This window comes from Parasteatoda tepidariorum, chromosome 8 (assembly GCF_043381705.1).
Source record: "Parasteatoda tepidariorum isolate YZ-2023 chromosome 8, CAS_Ptep_4.0, whole genome shotgun sequence".
In the NCBI taxonomy this organism is placed as follows: domain Eukaryota; kingdom Metazoa; phylum Arthropoda; class Arachnida; order Araneae; family Theridiidae; genus Parasteatoda; species Parasteatoda tepidariorum.
In genome coordinates, this window is record NC_092211.1 from 16,621,304 (window position 1) to 16,640,920 (window position 19,617).

General features: G+C 32.2%; 1 protein-coding gene across 1 annotated transcript in view; it reads right to left on the minus strand.

Annotated features, from left to right (window-relative positions):
- Window positions 1–19,617, minus strand: part of LOC107439698 (uncharacterized) — a 296,584-nt gene that overhangs the window by 17,874 nt on the left and 259,093 nt on the right. The window contains exons 96-105 of the mRNA XM_071184208.1: window positions 15,805–16,019; window positions 14,862–15,067; window positions 12,600–12,782; window positions 10,407–10,627; window positions 9,938–10,139; window positions 9,700–9,815; window positions 7,500–7,725; window positions 3,351–3,530; window positions 3,246–3,271; window positions 976–1,150 (exon numbers count right to left, since the gene is read on the minus strand). Of these exons, the coding sequence (XP_071040309.1) occupies window positions 976–1,150; window positions 3,246–3,271; window positions 3,351–3,530; window positions 7,500–7,725; window positions 9,700–9,815; window positions 9,938–10,139; window positions 10,407–10,627; window positions 12,600–12,782; window positions 14,862–15,067; window positions 15,805–16,019 (1,750 nt within the window). The remainder of the gene's footprint in view (window positions 1–975; window positions 1,151–3,245; window positions 3,272–3,350; window positions 3,531–7,499; window positions 7,726–9,699; window positions 9,816–9,937; window positions 10,140–10,406; window positions 10,628–12,599; window positions 12,783–14,861; window positions 15,068–15,804; window positions 16,020–19,617) is intronic.

The following is a 19,617-nucleotide window of genomic DNA, read 5'->3' on the forward strand; positions in this document are numbered from 1 at the left end:
CCGACTTATCGTTATGCTTATCGTATCATTATGCTTATCGTTATGCTTAAAATTATACGTCATTAATTTATACCCATTACCCAATTTTTTAAATTTCTTTATACTGATCTAGTTTTAGCTTTGGTCTGTTGTAGTTTATTTACGTCTCAATAGGTTATTGGCGACGGCTTGGGAAACATCCTTGAGGATGATCCGAAGATATGCTTGCATACCTGCCAACTTTTAATCCTTTCGATGATCATTTTCCCCAGTGGTAGTAAGATGGAATTTAAATTACAATTTTAGGTAGAAACATACACTGTATTTTGATAAAGTTTGCGAAGCACTCTACCGCAGTACTACACATTCATATATGTGCTTAATATTTTTAAAAGTAGTGGTAGTGAAAAAGATTATAAATTAAGTTTATAAATGCAAGAAATATATAAAAAGCATACATTTTACTACCATTTTAACGATGGAAATTAAATTTTACGCCAAATGCGTAAAAGTTGGCAGGTATGTAAGCTTGACAATCTCGATCTTCTGCAGAGGAGATGGCACCCCGTTTCGGTAGCCCGACGACCTGCCCGCTAAGTCGAGCACTTTGCTATAGAACAGTTTAGCGAGGACCAACACCGCACACCCTTGATCCCATCGCAGAATGATCCAAGTAAGTTTGATCTAATTATAATATATTAATATAATGATATTATAAATGTTCTATATTTATATTATCTTTCATCTAATTTAACCAATTAATACACGAACGTCAAAACCGATTTCAGTCGCGTAAGAACAATAAAGCTGTATAGTGTCACGTGATAATTAAGATTTTACACAGAATCTTATAGTGTGTCTAATAATTTATCTAGGGACTGTGCGTCGGCTTCATTACTTTTTGCATTTCACAGTAAAATGAAGTACTTTTTTTAAAAACATTAATAAATAAATGTAATTCGTGATGTAGCAATAAAATGTTTTATAAATAGTTACCACACAAATAGCGCTTGCAGCAAGATGATTCTTCGAATTCAATTTCAATTTCGACTAAAGCCTCGTTCTCAGAGCATATTGGATTTTCAGGACAAACTTCCTCAGAACAAGAAATCTTGAGTTCCACATTACATTCGCAAGTCTTACAGTTTCCATCTTTCCACCTGTCACCTGGCTGAAAATTAAAGAAAAGTTTTCTTAATATTTTTTAAAAATGCATTTAGTGAAAAAAGCATGTCAAGCTATTAAGCTTTGTAAGTTTACCTTATAATGAAGAATCAAATTTATTTCGTGTAATAAAGGAGCAGAAAACTTTTGTGACCTGTTCCTGTTCTAACTTGTATGTTGACCTTGGACATGATTTAAATTTTATTCTATAGTGTTATTGAATACTATTCTAAACCCATCATAGAATTGGCAGAAAAATATTGTTTTTTCACGAATATTTTTATGCGATTAGGCATTGGAATTCAACTGAATCGAAGAAAAAATTCTAAAAACTATCATAAACCCATTATGATTAGACCCCCTTGGGAGAAAATATTAGAAGTTTTGCAACTTTTAAGTTTTAAAATATTAAAAAGAACATACCGAGTTTTATAAATGTCCTGGTTTTTGCGCTCTGGTATTATAAGAAACTATTCATATGAAATAACAGATTGGTAGGCATGTTTTTTTAAACAAATCAATTTAATAACAAATTTATATGACAAATTGTATATGAATTCTGAATTTAGAATTATTTTTTTAGTTATTTCCATAAAGTCATGTTAAAAACTTAATTATTAATTATCTGTAATTAAATTAATAATATGAATAAAATGATAAATGTTATATAATATAAAACAAAGAATGACTCATCCTATCCATAAGTTCACCACTTTTCAATTTTTACTGCATACTGATATTTGGGGTTCTACATCGGGGGACAGCTCGAAGCCAACCCAGTTTCATATCGGTGGATACCAGCTTATTTTGGTAGTAAAGGAGGCTAATGCACAATGCTGACCACATTTCCATCGGTATATTGTTGAGTACAAAATTGGGGATGCTTAATAAAACGATAATCTCAGTCTTGTAAAATGGTCCGTTGTACTTCAAAATTATTTTGTTTACTAAAAAGTCTGTTTAATGTGGGCGTATCTTCGAAATGTATAAATATATATTAAAAGTGAATGATTTGTCGAATTTAAGCAAGCAATATTAATTATTTAAAAAAATAATTAAGTTATGTTGTTTATGATTAGCGCACGTTCCCAAATTTTTATTTTAACATGTAAGCAATTACGACAATACTTGAAAATTCGAAAAATACCCACCCGGAAAAAAAAAACAATTTGTAGAGCAGTGATTCCAAAAGATGTTTTGCGGAAATCTAGCGCTCCGCTGAAGGAAGCAGGGTTTTTTTTAACCAGTAATTATTATAATTACATTCAATCAATAATCCATAATTTGATTTTTACATAAAATTAATTTTTGAAAAATGCTACTGAAAAAAAGCATAAGTAAAAAAAAAGTTCAATAACAATCTATTGATTAAATTATGAAAACTACGTGCATTTATAAGAAATCTATAATTATTTCTCATCTAGCTTTTCAATTGGGTATACTATAGCCTACGTCACAGGTTGTGTTATTCCTACTAAATTTAACCCATGAACGGCATTTTCTGTAAGCCTAACTTCAAGCCACAAATAAACAAACGAAGTGTTTGATCGTTTAAATAGCTGCTCGCCAGATTTTATTGCATTATAAAGAAAAGTAATTGATATTCGATTTTTGATTAATAATTGATTTATGTGGATAGTGGCATTTATGTGGATAGTGGCATAGAATTTAGCATTGCGTCATGGTAAATGTTATTCCTACTAAGTGGAAGTAGTTGTGTTTTTTTTATATTATACCCAATTTGAAATAACTAACCGTTCTGATATATAGTACAACATTTCTTCTATGAAACGTATTATTTTATTAATTTCCATAGACCAGGAACAAATTTATAAAATATCTCATTCTTCACAGATAATATTTTCAAAATAATTGGTTTTCTTCTTTTTTTATTCATTTTTATTTATTTATTTATCGTGGCGTACTTTTGCCAAAAGAACGTCAATTACTTAGAGTTTCCTAGACGAAAAAAATTTGGAACCGCTTTCTATAGAGTACTACCACTAAGAGCATTTCTCTTTCTCATTGTTCACTACATTTTTTTCACGAGCATTCAATAACCTCCTAAACAATAAAATATTGAAGTCTAATTTTTAACTTACCACATGTCCTTCGTCGTCGCAGGTTTCTGTAAAATAAAATGAAGTAGTTCAGTGACTTAAAAATATGTTTTATACTTAAATTGAAATACTTTAAAATAAAATTACCACAAGAGATGGGATCAACACATATTTCGCCATCGAGAATTTTTCCAGCTGGACAGAAACAGCCATCTGTCTTAAGTTGGTGGCACAAGGAATCTTCTGAAGAATTTTTCAAACTGGCACAGGTTTGAGGACATCCTTTGTGGCACTGTTCGTACTGTAGATTTTCCGGACATTTCATATCTGACAAAAAAAAAATCACATTGCTTATAAACCTTTGTCTATAAGTCATTGCAGTAATCTTAAGAATAAAATCAAGGCAGAGAAGATAGAGCGGTTAGTAAAACCATGGAGTTGCCAACTTTCTTCACTTTTGCAGAAAATTTCCTCTAGTGGTAGCTAAGTTAATATTTTAATGCATGTTTTTTGTTTTACAAATTTGATTAAATGTTATTTTCTACATCATTACATGTGAAGGGTTTAAAGTTTCATATGAAATGCTACTTTGCTCCTGCTCTCTCGTGATGAGGCTTTTGAGATGTTGTCAAAATTTCCAAAAATTCCGAAAGCTTTAAATTTTGTCTGCTACTTTATAAAAGATTTTCCAAAAAGCGTAGTAGTTGGCAGCTCTGAAAACATTTATAACAAACTTATTTTCGGAAAAATATAAAGAATCTTATCTATCAAGACTATGTCTAAGTTATAGTGCATAATAATAGCGCCAGCTTACAGTTCTTCTGCCGCCAAGGCAGCCCAATGTGCCCAATTGAAAGATCAGGAGCACATAGCTTTTTACTTGATTCCTTTGTATTCTACAAGTAAATAGTTGGGTCTAGAATCTTAATTTGAAGAAAAGTACGATACAGGTACATCAAAATTCTACATATAACAGAGGATATAAAAATAATTATGTATCGAATTAATATGAGAAATACGTAATAAAGCTTAAAATTTATTATATGATAGTCCGATATACAACACGAAGAGTACCTAGACTGTTTCCTGCTATGGAAAATTAATATTAATATGTCTTGGCAATCGCAGGCATTAATCTCTTACGAAAACGAGCTAACAATGAAATGGTTTTAATACTAGTATTTTTAATCTTTCCCGGGGTACAAAGAGCTTTAAAAATTGTTAATGGATATTTTATTCTGTTAGCTACCACCCTTGTTTTAAACAACCGTAGCTTCATAATTTCAGCTTCAAACATGAGATTTTGAACTGTAGGCATGAAAATATCATTTTATGTTTTCTTTTTTTTGCCAAGGTCATAACCATTTTAGGGTTTGAATTATTTACTAATGATTTAGCATTATTTAATTTTTTTAAAAAGATTACGTAATGAGGAGAAACGATAGTTAACTTAATGCTAACAAAAAGAACAATAAAAAGTTGTCTAAAATTTCTCAGGTTTGGTGAATAAATATTTCTTAAATTCCTAAATATGCTGGATAATAAACTAATAAAATTAAAATGATTTTATCTCTTAAACTGTGATGTTTTTAATTAAATATTTCATATTTAAAAGAGTATGAATCTCAAGGATATGGTTTCAATTGACGTAAATTGTTAATGTTGTACCTGGTTTGGACCTAGGTTTGATCTAATTGTTCTTGACCTATCCTGGTACTGTTTTGGACTTTTTAGAAATATAAATGTTAATAAGAACATTTAGGTTTTAATTTCTATTAAAATGATGTAAAGTATTTAAGATTACTACTATATGTTAGCAGCTAATACATAGATTTGCGCATTAAAAATGGCACAAGTAAATAAATATGTCCTAATTAATAAGGAAAGAAAACCTTGATTAATAAAATGCTTATAGTAAAAAATAACCATATAATATGAAATGTTTATAGAAAAGAAAAGTGGACATGAAATGTACATAGGGGAGAGTTGGACAAAACGGGATACGTCGCCTTGGGACCAGACTATTGCAGCTATCTAGTGGACAACGACAGAAACGTGCTATTCGACCGTGATTATATCATTCTCGGTGCGTCCCGCCTCGAGATCACTATTTGATAGAAAGTTATAAGTCTCAGAACTTTTTTACTCTATTTTTTAGCCATTTTCTACTTTTGCGTGCGTTGTTTTTTACATTGTACTGCCTACATATATGGGAATAAAATTCCGGTGAGTATTAAATTTAATTAATCATTTATTTACCAATATTTTGATGTGCTGTCTATCTAATTTTCTTTTCATATTTAGGCAGCAGCCATGCTTGTTTTAAAAAGTGTCGGAGTCGGACAAAACGGGACACTTGTGAGTTGAATAAAACGGGATAGAGTTTTTTATGTCCCGTTTTATCCACCTATTTATTTGTTGGATTATTACCTTTTAAAATAGCCATATATTAATGTAGGCCTAGGCTTTTTAAACAACTTATTTATATTAGCTATATATATTTTTGAAAAATTTAGTCTCTTTATATAGTAATGCAAAATTTGTTTATTAACGTTCATTATTAAGCATTTTATTTTCGACTCTAGGATTTCACATCTTTCTTTAGAACTAATTGTAATGTATTTCTCTGATGAAGACTTGAGCTTTTTTATATATAAACTTCTTAATTTTCTGGATTGCTCAATTCAATCTACATTCAATTCTAAAATGAATTCTTCTCTTTGTAACTGAAGAATTTAAATGCTTGATTATTAAAGAGTCTTTCAGGGATGTTACGACATCAATGGAGTGAATTAGAAATAAAAGTGAATTAGAAATGGAAGAAAAGGAAAGGATTATTAAACTACAAAAAAAGAACCAAGAGAATTGAAGAAAAGGCTGCTAAGAAATCTCTATTAAGAGCACAAGGCACATCTCGACAACGAAAAATGTGAAAATAAGCCTTCATGTTTGAAAACTCATAGTCTTTAAAAACAAATGTAGCATCATATTTTTTTGTGTACTTACTTATAAAACAACAATCTATATAAAAGTGTTAGAACAGTAAAATCCCATGAATATAATTTATAGAAATTTTGCTTTGCAGTTCTCTGTCAGTTAATTATGCTTTTCACTTAGTTTTATGCAAAAAATTAAACATTGTAAACCCTATCCCGTTTTATCCAACCCAGGTATGCTAAAACGGGATATGTAAGAGTTTGGAAATTAATTTTTTTTTCTATTTCACAGTCAGTAAAATTAGTTTAAAATATGTTTTTTGTGTGCTTCGATAAATGTTGTAGCTACAAAAAAAATATTGTATGGTTTTCCTGAACAGATATTCCGTAGTAAATATAAACAATAATGGTATCCCGTTTTATCCGACTCTCCCCTACTACCAGTTTCTTTTATCTGCAGCAGCCCAACTTGACTAAACGATTAAACTTAGAGTCAATTCTTCTTTGGCACAGAACCTGAACTGTCACTGAAGACCTGATCTGAACTGAACTTGACTGTGAAACGTTTTCATACAGGTTTTCCTGTTACCTAAATCTAATCTCATAGTCTCTGTTAATTTTATAGCTTCCAGAGGAAGCTAATTACTTTTGGAAATAAACAAATGCGCACGTTAAGATAAAATATTGAATTTCGACATTAGGAAATATGTTCCACTACTTTTGTCAACGAAATAACAGAGAAAATTGTTTTGGTATTTAGTATTTATTTTGGTATATTGGTTATTTTAAGTTAATTAGGATTTTGATGTAGCTGAGAGCTGTGTTTTTATTGTAGTTTTCTGATGTCTTACAAACGTTCTGTCATTTGCTTGTCTTAAAGAAATAATAAGTATATCTCATTTGACAAACTAGGTTAGGCAAGGTAGAAACGGAACTATTGGTTGAGTCTAGCACACTGCCTTAACCATTGTTTAGATCAGGGATGGGCAAACTACGGCCCGCGGGCCAACTGTGGCCCGCCGGAAGATTTTATCCGGCCAGCGGATAGAAATTTTATTTGCCGATCAGTGGCAAATATAAACAATATACATCCATTTTCTTATCGACTACGTTTAAAATTATTTCTGTTTTTCNTTGTCGACTATGTTTAAAATTATTTNGAGTCTAGCAGACTGCCTTAACCATTGTTTAGATAGAGGGAGCTGCTCACTTTCGATATGCTGTTGTTGTTTTTGTGACAATTCATTTTGTGACTATCGAGGACAATATGACATGTAACAGAGAAAGGCAATGACTCCGCAAATACCAACGGAGCAACAAAACTAAGAGTTGGAAAAGGTAGTGTCGGAATAAACCATACCACAACCGAGTGCATCGGGCCAACTGTTTATGGCTATGCCCATTTGACAGCACTCGCGAGTGTATTCCATTGCAGTTTTGCAGAGAGCTTCCAAGGCTTTCCCGCTGTGAATGGCGTCAAAGCTGCAAGCATCCAAGTAGACCTCGAGATCTAACAGAGGATGGCAAGCCTCGAAGACGGGATCTTCTAGTTTTTGGCACAAGGGATTGGTCTCGGTTATTTCTGGCTGAAATGAGAAACAAAGAAAGTTTTATTTTAACTATTATGCAGGATGTTCTATAATTACCGTCCTTAATAGATAGATGTTTAGAATTTTTATTAAAGATGCATATGTTTGCAAGTTGATATTTAACTTTGAGAAAAAACAAAAATGCTATCAAAAACTGTGGAATTACTTTTGAGTCAGGCAAGATTGAAAACATCAAAACCAATTTTAATGGCAGAGGAGGGGGAGGTGTTTTTAGATTATTAGAAACACTTCCAAATTTCATCGGATATTCAAACTGTTTTTGATGTTTTTTTCCTAGTGATTTGGTAAAATCTAATGGTGTTTATTTTTTGCTTCAATATTAATTTGTGAACCCTTTTTAGTTTAGCTGTCTGATTTTATCGTTTACTAGTAATCAAAACACACTTCCTATGGATGGTGAATATCTTATTTCCATTACTGAATCAAAGCACTATAATAAAGTATTTCGTAGCTGATTAAGATCAACCTTCATTATGTAATGTGTGCTAAAATGGATGCATTATCAGTCTAATCCCACCTTTCTCAGCTAAGCCTTTAAAGTGTATTTGTATTCTACTTAATACACGTTGAACGAAAAACATTTTTCATGTTTTTTAAAGGTTTGTGTATTGAAAATAAAACTATTTCTTTTCTAAGTTCATTTCGTAACGTTACACTGTAGGAAATCACGAAGTGTACACTTTAAAAATATTCTTTTTCTGAACATTAATGTCAACAAGATTCGTATAAAAACTGGGTAGTGTTCAAAAACTTTGCAATTTACGTCTTATTTCTATCCCATACCTTTAGTGAGATAGGAAAGCTAATTCCTCAGATTTTCGTCAGGCTATGGTGTTTAAGGGTTTTATAAAAAAGCACATAACCACTTTACTATATTTAGTCATCGCTAAAGTCATTTGAAAATTAAGAAGACAGCCTCAGAGGATAGAGCGTTCGCCTTCCAATGAGGTGAACCGGGGTTCGATCCTGGCGAAGGCTGGTCGAAACGAATTCCGCATCCGGCTTGCACCGACCACAGTGTTGACGTGAAATATTCTCAGTGGTAGACGGATCATGGGTTAGAGTCCCCTTGCGGTCAGGGTAACCGTGGGAGGTTCTCGTACTCTTCCTCTCCATGTAACGCAAATGCGGGTTAGTTCCATGAAAAAGTGCTCCACGAAGGCAAATTTCTCCTAATACTTGATCCAGGAGTTCCCTTGTCTTCTGGATTGGGTTCAAAATTACAAGGCTATGGAGTTGAACATTAGTAGTCGTAAACCCAAAATTAGATCGGCTGTTCACCGACGGCTATAAAATAAAAAATAAAATTAGGAAGGAGATTTCAAACTTTAGCTAGATTCCAATATGTCCTAATTATCGACATCCAATCGAAAGAACTTATGTTATTTAGCATGGTATTGGATTTAACACGTTACTTTTTTATTATTTCCTATGAGCTGCACAATCAGTCTTCCCGATGAGCAGACCTAGTGCGCTCTCCAGAAGTGGTATCCACACTTTCAGGACCACCACAATGGGTGAGATACAGTTGGCCATGTTAATTTGGACGTCTAGTTTCTACCACACTAAATGGCAGCACCGAGACTCTATTTGNTTCCATGAAAAAATCCTCCACGAAGGCAAATTTCTCCCCAATACTTGATCCAGGAGTTCCCTTGTGTTCTGGATTGGGTTCAAAATTACAAGGGGACGGAGTTGAACATTAGTAGTCGTAGACCCAAAAATTACGTCGGCTGTAAATAAAAAATAAAATTAGGAAGGGGATTTCAAACTTTAGCTAGATACCAGTATGTCCTAATATTATCGACATCCAACCAAAAGAACTTAAGTTATTTAGCATGGTATTGGATTTAACATGTTACTTAGTATCAGCTAAAAAGCTAATTGACGTTTACAAAACAAATTTAGTTTCAGGGGAAAATATAAGCTCATAAGCAAAAAAACCATTACCAGTTCGTCCAGAGATTTTTTGCAGTCGTCTATATCCCCTTCTGTTTGGAAATTGCATACATATTCACTGAGTGGTTTACCTCCTGTCTCATCATCTTTCTTTCCGTTGCAGTTGCCTAAAATATGAAAATATTCATGCAACACAATCTATGTTATCTATCTTGTTATCTACAAGGACAAAACTGGTACCTTAAAACTACGCAGTACCCGAATAAATGAAAAAAAGGAGTTAACTTACCACATAAACCTTCAGTTTTATTGAAATAGCGCCTGGAAGGTACTTTCACGGCAAAACCAGAGTTGTCTTCATAATATCGAGCTTCTAAGCTGATTTGAGGAACTGCTATGACAAATGTCCTTCCAGGGTATCCTAAGATGACCATGCCATTAGAATGCATAGGTAGATGGTCTATTGGAATGGTTGCCTCGTCAAATTGTATCTGAAAAGAATATTGAATCATAAAGTACTCCACATCTACTTATAAAATTATTTCAAAAATGATACAATAAGTAATGCAATTTAAATACTACTTTTGCATTTGCGGTTCCCTTATTTTTGTTAAAGCTGAAAGAGGAATGCTTATGCAAGGTGCTATATCCGTTACTTTTACGTTTAGTTACGTTTAGTTTCAAAAATTGCCTGCAAACTTTTTTGTGGAATTGCCTGCAAACTTTTATAGAAAAAACAGTAAAATGAAATGCATTACATCTTTGTGCTTCTTGATGGTAACAGTGTGCCCCTTGTAAACCAATTGCAGACCAGTCATACAAGTGGCTTTGGAAAACAGACTGCACCGCCTGGAAAATCCATTCAACGTGAACTGCTTTTCAGTGTCTCCAACTATCAAAAATGTGCCCTCAGCTAAGAAAGGATAGAACATGCCATCAAAAGTTCTCAGGTGTGGATCACCAAAACCTTGGCATGTTTCTGAAAAGAAAAAAAAAAATATTCAGATTCCAGTGACAGTTAAATGGTGATACGTAATGTTCAATTTATATTTTTAATTTTCAGTTTATCTACTCATTTTATTTTGATACATATTTTTGCGACTATATCAAAAATATAATGAAAAAAAGTATACACATTAGAAGATGAAGGAAAAAACAGAAGCGTTAATTTATTCTGCCGAATCAATATCGAGGAGAGCGGGATTAAAAACATTGAAAACAAGTCTGATTGTTTCAATTAGTCCCGTTTATCAGCAATCGAACATGTGTTTTTTATGTTTTTAATTCCCCTTCTACATCGGCGATTCTTCAATATTAAATTAATTATTTTTAACATTAATTTTATATTACAATATTATGTATTTTTTTAATTCATGAATTCAAATCCCAGCAATGGCTGGTCCTTGCAAATCCGCATCCGGCTTGCACTAACCACAGTGCTGACGGAAAATATCTTCAGTGGATCAGGAGTTAGAGTCCCCTTGCCACCACGCTAACAGTAGGAGGTTCTCGTGGTCTTCCTCTCCATGTAACGCAAATTCGGATTAGTTTTATCAAAAAGTCGTCCACAAAAACATATTTCTCCCAATACTTGATCCAGGAGTTCCGTTGTCTTCTAGATTGGGTTCAAAATTACAAGGTTATGGAGTTGAACATTGGTAGTCGCAAACCCAAAAATTGGGTCTGCTGTTCAACGACCGTTATAATATTTTAAGTTTGGTTTTTAAAATAAGATGGTTTTTTTCCTATGCGCATCGTTGCCGTTTTTTCCTCTTTCTGGTGAAGATTCTTATAGTGGTAGCGATATAATATTTGATTTTATATTTATCAGCAGGTATTATTTTAACTATGTAAGCATTTCATGTTTTTAATGTTAAGACTTTTCATTTATATCATTTGTGTGTCGCTGGTAAAAACTATTAAATACAAGCTTTGTTAAACAAAGAATTAAAGGAATCAAAACATTTCGTTCAAAACTTAAAAATAAAAATCAATTCCGATGAATCTTTTCAGGCTAAATAATATTTTATCCAGGAATTTGAATTTAGGTAAATGTGTTAAAAAAATAGATTCTCGTAATTATGTTTGAACATTATCGTAATCATGTTTACTAAATTCATTTCATTAAATTATGTTGCACAAGCTGTGTTTGCATAGCACGATTAGTTATGTGAGAGTTAAATATAATTAGTGAAATTAGTCACACGAAGTAATGAAGCATGAACTTATTCATTGACTTTTCTCGTTAAAAATTCATACTAATTCAATAGCGAGAGCAGTATTTTTTTTAAATAATAAATATAGGCTAATTAATTCTATATTTATGTACAACATACGAAGTTCATAGGAATAAAGCTATTTTTAAACAGTATATCCTAAAAAGGACGCTATATCATTTGAGCGACACTCCATGTCAAATCACTTTCAACAGCATTAGTGCTTTGAAATTCCAGAATTCGTCGATATTTTTTAAATATCAAATTGCTAATCAATTATTTCTTCACCTTTCCTTAAGAGCAAGTAATCGTGCTATGATTTTTTAAAATTTAAAATTGTGAAAAAAAACTTTCAGCATTTGAAACTTTATAGTTTACTTTTGTCTCAATTAATTTTTTACATTCTTTAAATTTTATATTACTAAATGGCCTTATTTTTATTACTGAATTTTATATTAAATTTTATATTACTAAATTTTATATTTTCGCCCAAGAAGTATTTCGACCGTGGTAAAGCATGCTTTCATAAGATAAAATAAAATAAAATATTAAAAAAAAAGTATAAAATTGGGAAAAAAGTAAACAAAAATAAAATTGTAAAATTAAATAAAAATAAAATGAAATGCAAAAATAAAATATGAAATAAATATTGAAATAAAATATTAAAAATTAAAATTAATTAAATAAACCATTCGAAATAGTCTTTAATTATTATAATATCATAATAATAGTTACTGTCGGCACATTGGTCTGGTGGAATGCAAGTGTCTTCATTTAGAACAGTTCCTGGGGGACAGAAGCACCCCGAAACACACTTCTCAGAACACTCGGTCAGAGAATCTTCGGAAGATATGTCACATGTCAGTTGGCATGAGGGTCCACAATCATTCCATTCCATGGTAGGAGGACACTCAGAATCTGTTTTAAGTTTATTTGAAGAAAGATAATTAATAGAAACTAATAATAACACTGTACATCAAATTCAAAACGTTTTTTTCTGTCTTTTAGATGAAACTATGCGATCAGAAATGTTAACGAAGTAACTTAAGTTCACCGAAATGTGCGCCAAGTTGGCGACGGTTTCATCGCAAACAGAGCGACTCTCCACTGCTTGTAAGCTGTTATTGCAGGCCGTTCAAATGAGAAATGCTACGCCAAGCTAAAAGGTGGGTTATGAAGGAAATAGAGCTTGGTAAACAAAATAAGTAAAAGTTTGTTATTTTCATCGAAAAGTATGAAAGTAACACATACTTTTCAAATTAAAGACATATTTCATGCTGCAAAGTGCTAGGTTAGAGAAATAATGACACAAAGTTATCTTTTCCTATGCAAGGCGTTCTCTAATTTAAGAATTTCTTAAAAACAGAAGTCAAAACTGAATGTATAGTTCGTTCACCAGGAGTTGGCACTTGGCCCCGCCTTTATCACGTGGTATCTGACGACACTATTTCGCCATTTTTGGAAGAAGAATGTGAATTATCCTAAACAAGGTTGCTATTTGGCTCTAGTATGACAACAATATTTATTTCGCAATCTTTATGGGCATTTTTTTAACATTAAATATTTCATAAATTTGATGATATTTCCTTCTTTTGAGTGAATAGTTTGTACATATTGAGACATTTTGTTGGGAAAACAGTAGTTTTTAAATTTGAAATGTATTTAATTAGCTAGAGTAACGAAAGGTATAATAGCAGATGATAAAGCAAGGTCAGTGACTAAAAAAGAATTCACCGTTTGCGTTTCTCGCGCTTTAAGGGTTGTCTCATTTTCAAGTTCTTACTTCCGTGCTGAAATGAACTCTGCGTCCGAGTAGGTGGAGCCAAGTGCCAACTTCTGGTGAATGAACTATACACATTTGCAAATTAATATTTAAGGGGGGAAAACTCTGACTAATTCTAACGAGCCACTAGCGAGGAAAGCGTAATTGAAAATATTAAAACCAGTTTTATTAATTGAAATAATCTTATGTTTTATCAGTTACCTTGTGTTCGGTGTTTAAACTCTCCTCTGCTTCATACAGCAACTAAACTGGTTTCCATGTTTTCAGCTCTACAATTGTGAGTGATTCGTTAGATTTTGATAGGGGTTTCGTTTTATACTTCCTTAAATTTTAATTTTCGAACCCTTATGCTTATTCTTTTTTACAACATTTTTGACAAAGACTCCACAAATATATGTCAAGGGCGGACGTTACGGAACACTGTGTGTAAAATGCCAAAATAAATATTTCATTACCAAGATAAACATGCTACGATTCTCTCAATTCTAATTTGTATAAAGAGTTAAGTTCCATTATGTTTTTCCAACCTGAACCAAAAATAGGCATTTAGGTACAATCATAGCTAATTAGTCAAGGCCTTTTAAAAATAAATTAGGTAACTTAATCACTGTAACCAAATAAAATAATTCTTATTAGACTTAATTTACGGCATATGAATCTACGACAAGTATGTTTATTTCTCTATTTCCGTAATGACATTGGTTTTAGTTAAAATGAGCTAATAAAAACAAATATCAATGGTTTCCAAATAGCGAATTACAAAAAATTAAACTATGTCTATAAAAATTGTGAATAAAACTTATTTAAAAAATGTCCGAAGAAAGCTTTAGAAAACTAATGGAAAGCATGTTTCAATCCGAAATAGAGTTACTCTTCTTACGAGGACGAACTAAATCCGTTAATCTACTTCTATCCATCAATTAACAGCTTATATTAGTATCCAATAGCAGCAACACAACAAGTGAAAGTGCCATGCTGCAGTTAATTACCAATTTATGCAGAACTGAAGTATGGCAGCAGTTCGGGCTGCCGTTGGTTACCAGGTAAAACTATCGAATATAAGCCAATATCTGTTAAACAGTTTATTTAGGTGGCTAATAGAACAAATGTAAGCATCTCAAACAATGAATAATCCAAAATACTGACGTTTCTGATTTTTTCTTTTAAATCAGACTTTTTAAATTAATGTCGCTGAAAGTTTTCGGTAGACTTACGGCAAGCATGTTTCAACCTCCAATTCCGGACTGCAGTTGGCCCCAGCTTCTCTTCGCATTCATCTACAAATGGCTGGAAGCTATCACATTTGCATTTTTCAGCTGTTTTGTTCTTCTGCAATATGCATTCGCAAGTAGAACTCATGCAGAACTCTACGAAACTGTCCACGTTGAGTACTTGACCACATGCCACGAATGGATCTTTTCTGAAAAGAAATTACAACGTCCATTATTTTTTGCCATATTTTAATTAAAAGTGTGAAGATTTAAGCAAAGCGCCAGTCTATAATCCTTCACTACCTCTTTATCTTTTAAATAAATCCGTTTGCTTAAGACACTGCTCATGTATAGCAGGAGATACCACTGATTTTTAGTCATAATCCTAAATCATTGGTTAAAGCTGCTTCGTGGTACAAATAAACAAACATTGTTAATAGCAGCTTCTATCCCAAATGTTCCAAAATTTGACGGATAAATTCAGAGGTAAGAAATACGGCCTCAAAATGATACAAACATTATGTTTAGAGGGCAAAAATCGTGAAAAACTCTAAATCTAACCATTTTCTGGCAAAGGCTTTGAATTTAGAGGAGATGAAAAACGGAGGTTAGTTTAGGTTTGCCTTACCGAAATTAAGCTCCTGTAAGGTGCTATTCGCTTTGAAGACCCGAAGATCTTCAGTAACTGCGGGGTTTTATCTATAGGGCCATATAAAAAGTGAATTTTTGCCATGCTTGTAGACTTACAGGTGGATTTCGTTACGTAGGTTGTCGTAGCTTTGGTAGACATCAAAAACACGCGTGGCATCTTTGATCATGTCCGGGAACAATTTTTGCATTGTTGTAGAATGTGTAATGATGGCATAAGAAACAGCCTTTACATTGCAAATCGATCACGTCACAAACATATTAATGAACCGTTGAGAAATTTATAAATATATCTTACTTTAACTTGTTGCACTCTTCAAGAGCTTTAACCATCATTTCGTGAGGGCAGACCACTGGATGGCATACTTTTTCTTCACCTTCTAACGCCCAACTATTGCCAAACTCTTTACTCGTAAAAGCAAGTTGGTCATCTGGTTTCTTTTGATCGTCTTCTGGTTTTCCAGAATAAAATCCACAGAGACCACCCAAACGTTTTTTCAGTGAAGGCTCAACCTTTAAATTAATGAGATAAATGTAAAAAACAAAAAGAATGATTTTACAATTCAAAGTAATTCAAAATCTTCGTTAAGTAGCTTAACGACTGTCGAGGCAATAAAGAGCTTCAAAGATCTTTCACCAGGAAAAAAAATTATAATTCAAAGCAAAGCTAAGAAAATAAAAAAGTAAAAAAAGTAATTTTTAGCTTCAAAAAATGTTTAGTCTCTAAAACAGCCAAATCGCTCTTATATTTGAAAAACAACAAAGCTATGTGAAGTATCACCGATTTGGTGAGTGAATTTAGATAAAACTAGAGTATAACATGCGATGAAATTTTTCTTCAAAAAGTTTGAAATGAAGACTAATCATGACAGGATTACTTTCCAACTGCGTAATCCTGCCATAACTTGTTATATGATTGAGCATCACGGAGAAAGAAATATCACATAATTTTTTCCTAGTTTTCTTCCATCAATTTTATTAAATAAGCATGGAGGCCTAAAAACGCATGGCATACTTGTTTAAGCTAACTAAAGGAATTTAAACTTACTAATTGTAATTATATTTTCTACAAATGTCTCCCAGTGAGCCGTGATGGCTCAGGGGATAGAACGTTTACCTTCCAATGAGGTAAACCGGGTTCGAATCCCAGTGATGGCTGGTCGATACGAATTTCGCACCTGGTTCGCACCGACCACAGTGCTGACGTAAGATATCTTCAGTGGTAGACTGATCATGGGTTAAAGTTCCTACGCCGTCGGGATAACCATGGGAGGTTTTTGTGGTTTTCGTACCCGTGTAACGCAAATGCAGATTAGTTCCACCAAAAAGTCCTCATCGAAGGCAAATTTTCTCCAATACTTGATCCAGGAGTTCCCTTGTCTTCAGGATTGGGTTCAAAATTACAAGGCTACGGAGTTGAACACTGGTAGCCGTAAACCCAAAACAATTGTTCAACGATGGTTATAAAATAAAACGCTGCGCAGTGGTTCAATGGTTGCGCTTTCGTACCACAGGNAACTTTTATAAAAATTCATTATCTAAATAGAAACCGCCTCGTTACTTCAAAAAGAAACGCAGGTGAAAAAAATTAAAAAATAGATAAAGTCAAGGAAAATTAAAATGCAAATAAAAAGCATAAATAAAATATATATAGTTGGAATTCTCCTAATTTCATAACATATTTTTTAATGTAGTTATTCTAAATATTTATGATTTAAAAAAAAAATTATATTCTCTTAAATTTAAATATCTATAAATTATATCATCGTAAATTTAAATATCTACAAGCAATTGTAAAATTTCTAATGTCATAATGAACCTAAATTATTATTTTGTGTCAGTAATTAATGTTTAAGGTTGACGTTTCCTAATGATTAAGTATGAACAAATTGCTATTAACGGCATATTTTAAAATCGGGGATACTAAATTTAACTCAACTTATTGTTATAAAAGAATATGCACATAAAAAAAGCTTCAATATATGCTTTCATTTTTTTTAATAATTAAAGTTAAAACTGAACTTTTTAAAATAAAGTATTTATAGTGTCATTTTCGCCAACTAGTAAAACATTTTTATAAGTTTAAAATGGTATTTTCTTTAATATAATGGCCAAGAAAGTTTTTTTGAACTATGTTTATGAACGGAAATAATGTGTTAATTACGTAAAGTTTGAAAGCTAATAGCCAGAAAAAGTCTAAACTTATTTTTACAAAGAGAAAGATGCAAAGTTATCATAATATCTTTGCTTCCGAGATCTGTGGACACAGTGACGTCATGAGGAGGAAAATCGTAGCTTCAGCTCTAAGAGCGGAGTGAACTAGCCCTTCTATTCTCTTTAGCCCTGATGAACGGTACTCTTACATGCTCTTAAGTGTCTAAGACTGTCTCTCAATTTTTTACTGAATATTCTACTGCCAGATTAATGATTTATGCATTTTTTTGCATTTTTGGATATTCTTTGTCCCTTAGAGCATTTTTTTAGATTTATAGGGCATTTTTCTTTAAATTTTTTGGCGTATTTTGCATTTTAAAGCATTTTTTATTTTTTTTTAAAATTTTTTCCAATTTTTATTATTTTTTAATCATTTTTTATTATTACACTGACTTCCAAACAATGAAGAAAATCTCTAGGATATTAACAGGTGAAGCAACATCTTTTCGAATTGAAGAAGAATTGTCGGTAAGTGAGATCGTCTTTTTCAAGTACGCACCAATAACATTAGTAGACGTTGAAAAAAGCTTCTCCAGGTATAAAAATTTACTTTCAGACAAGAGAGGCTCGTTTACATTTAAAAATATCAAAAAAAAAAAAATTATAACCCAATGTAATTCTGATATTTAGTAATATTATGAGATGGAAGTTGTTATATTCATTTAAGTTTCTATACAAAATGAAAATGTTTTGGAGTCAATATATTTTCCTTTTTTTTTGTTATTTTGGGATATAAAACATATTTTCCAAGCTTTAATGAACGTAGAACAAGTATTGCATTGCTTTATATTTTTTGAAATGACTCATAATAATTTTAAAGAGTAAAACATTGTTTTAGTTCAATATTTTTACTTTATTTAAGACACGTCATAAGGCATTTTTAGCGCAATTTTCGCATTTTTAAGGGCATTTTCGCACTTTTTAAGGGCATATTTTGCACTTTTTAAGGGCATTAATTGAGATTTTTAAGGTAATCAAAATCCGGGCTTTAGTAATTAGCATTAAAGTTGGTTTTATTTTAGATTAAAAACTTTTTGATCTGTTACATTTTTCAGTTAAGACATTGCAAAAATATTTAACAATGATACTGCGGTTTAAAGCGCAACATTTTGTTGGTATATTTTAATTAAAATTCGGAGGCATGGAAAATAGTAGAAAAAAACCTGCAGGTTCACATTTTATGGGTAAATAAAAACGATATTTCATAAGTGGGGGTAAATGAGGAAGTAATGTTTACAACTTTCCTAAAATTCATATTGTGTTTTTATAGCTGGAAATGTAGGAAATTTTTTATAGACTACAATGGCTGGTATTTTTAAGCAAGGTATGCAAAGATGAGAGTTATATGATGTACCTGGGATAGTAAAAAACGATAAATGTTCTTTATAGGAAATATATGATTGAGTATCACGGAGAAAGAAATATCACATAATTTTTTCCTAGTTTCCTTCCATCAATTTTATTAATTAAGAATGGAGGCCTAAGAACGTATGGCATACTTGTTTAAGATAGCTAAACGAAATTTAAACTTACTAATTGTAATTATATTTTCTACAAATGCCATCCAGTGAGCCGTGGTGGCTCAGGGGATAGAGTATTTGCCTTCCAATGAGGTGAACCAGGTTCAAATCCCAGTGATGGCTTGTCGATACGAATTCCGCATCTGGTTCGCACCAATCACAGTGCTGACGTAAAATATCCTCAGTGGTAGACTGATCATGGGTTAAAGTTCCTACCCCGTCGGGATAACCATGGGAGGTTTTTGTGGTTTTCCTACCCGTGTAACGCAAATGCAGATTAGTTCCACCAAAAAGTCCTCATCGAAGGCAAATTTTCTCCAATACTTGATCCAGGAGTTCCCTTGTCTTCAGGATTGGGTTCAAAATTACAAGGCTAC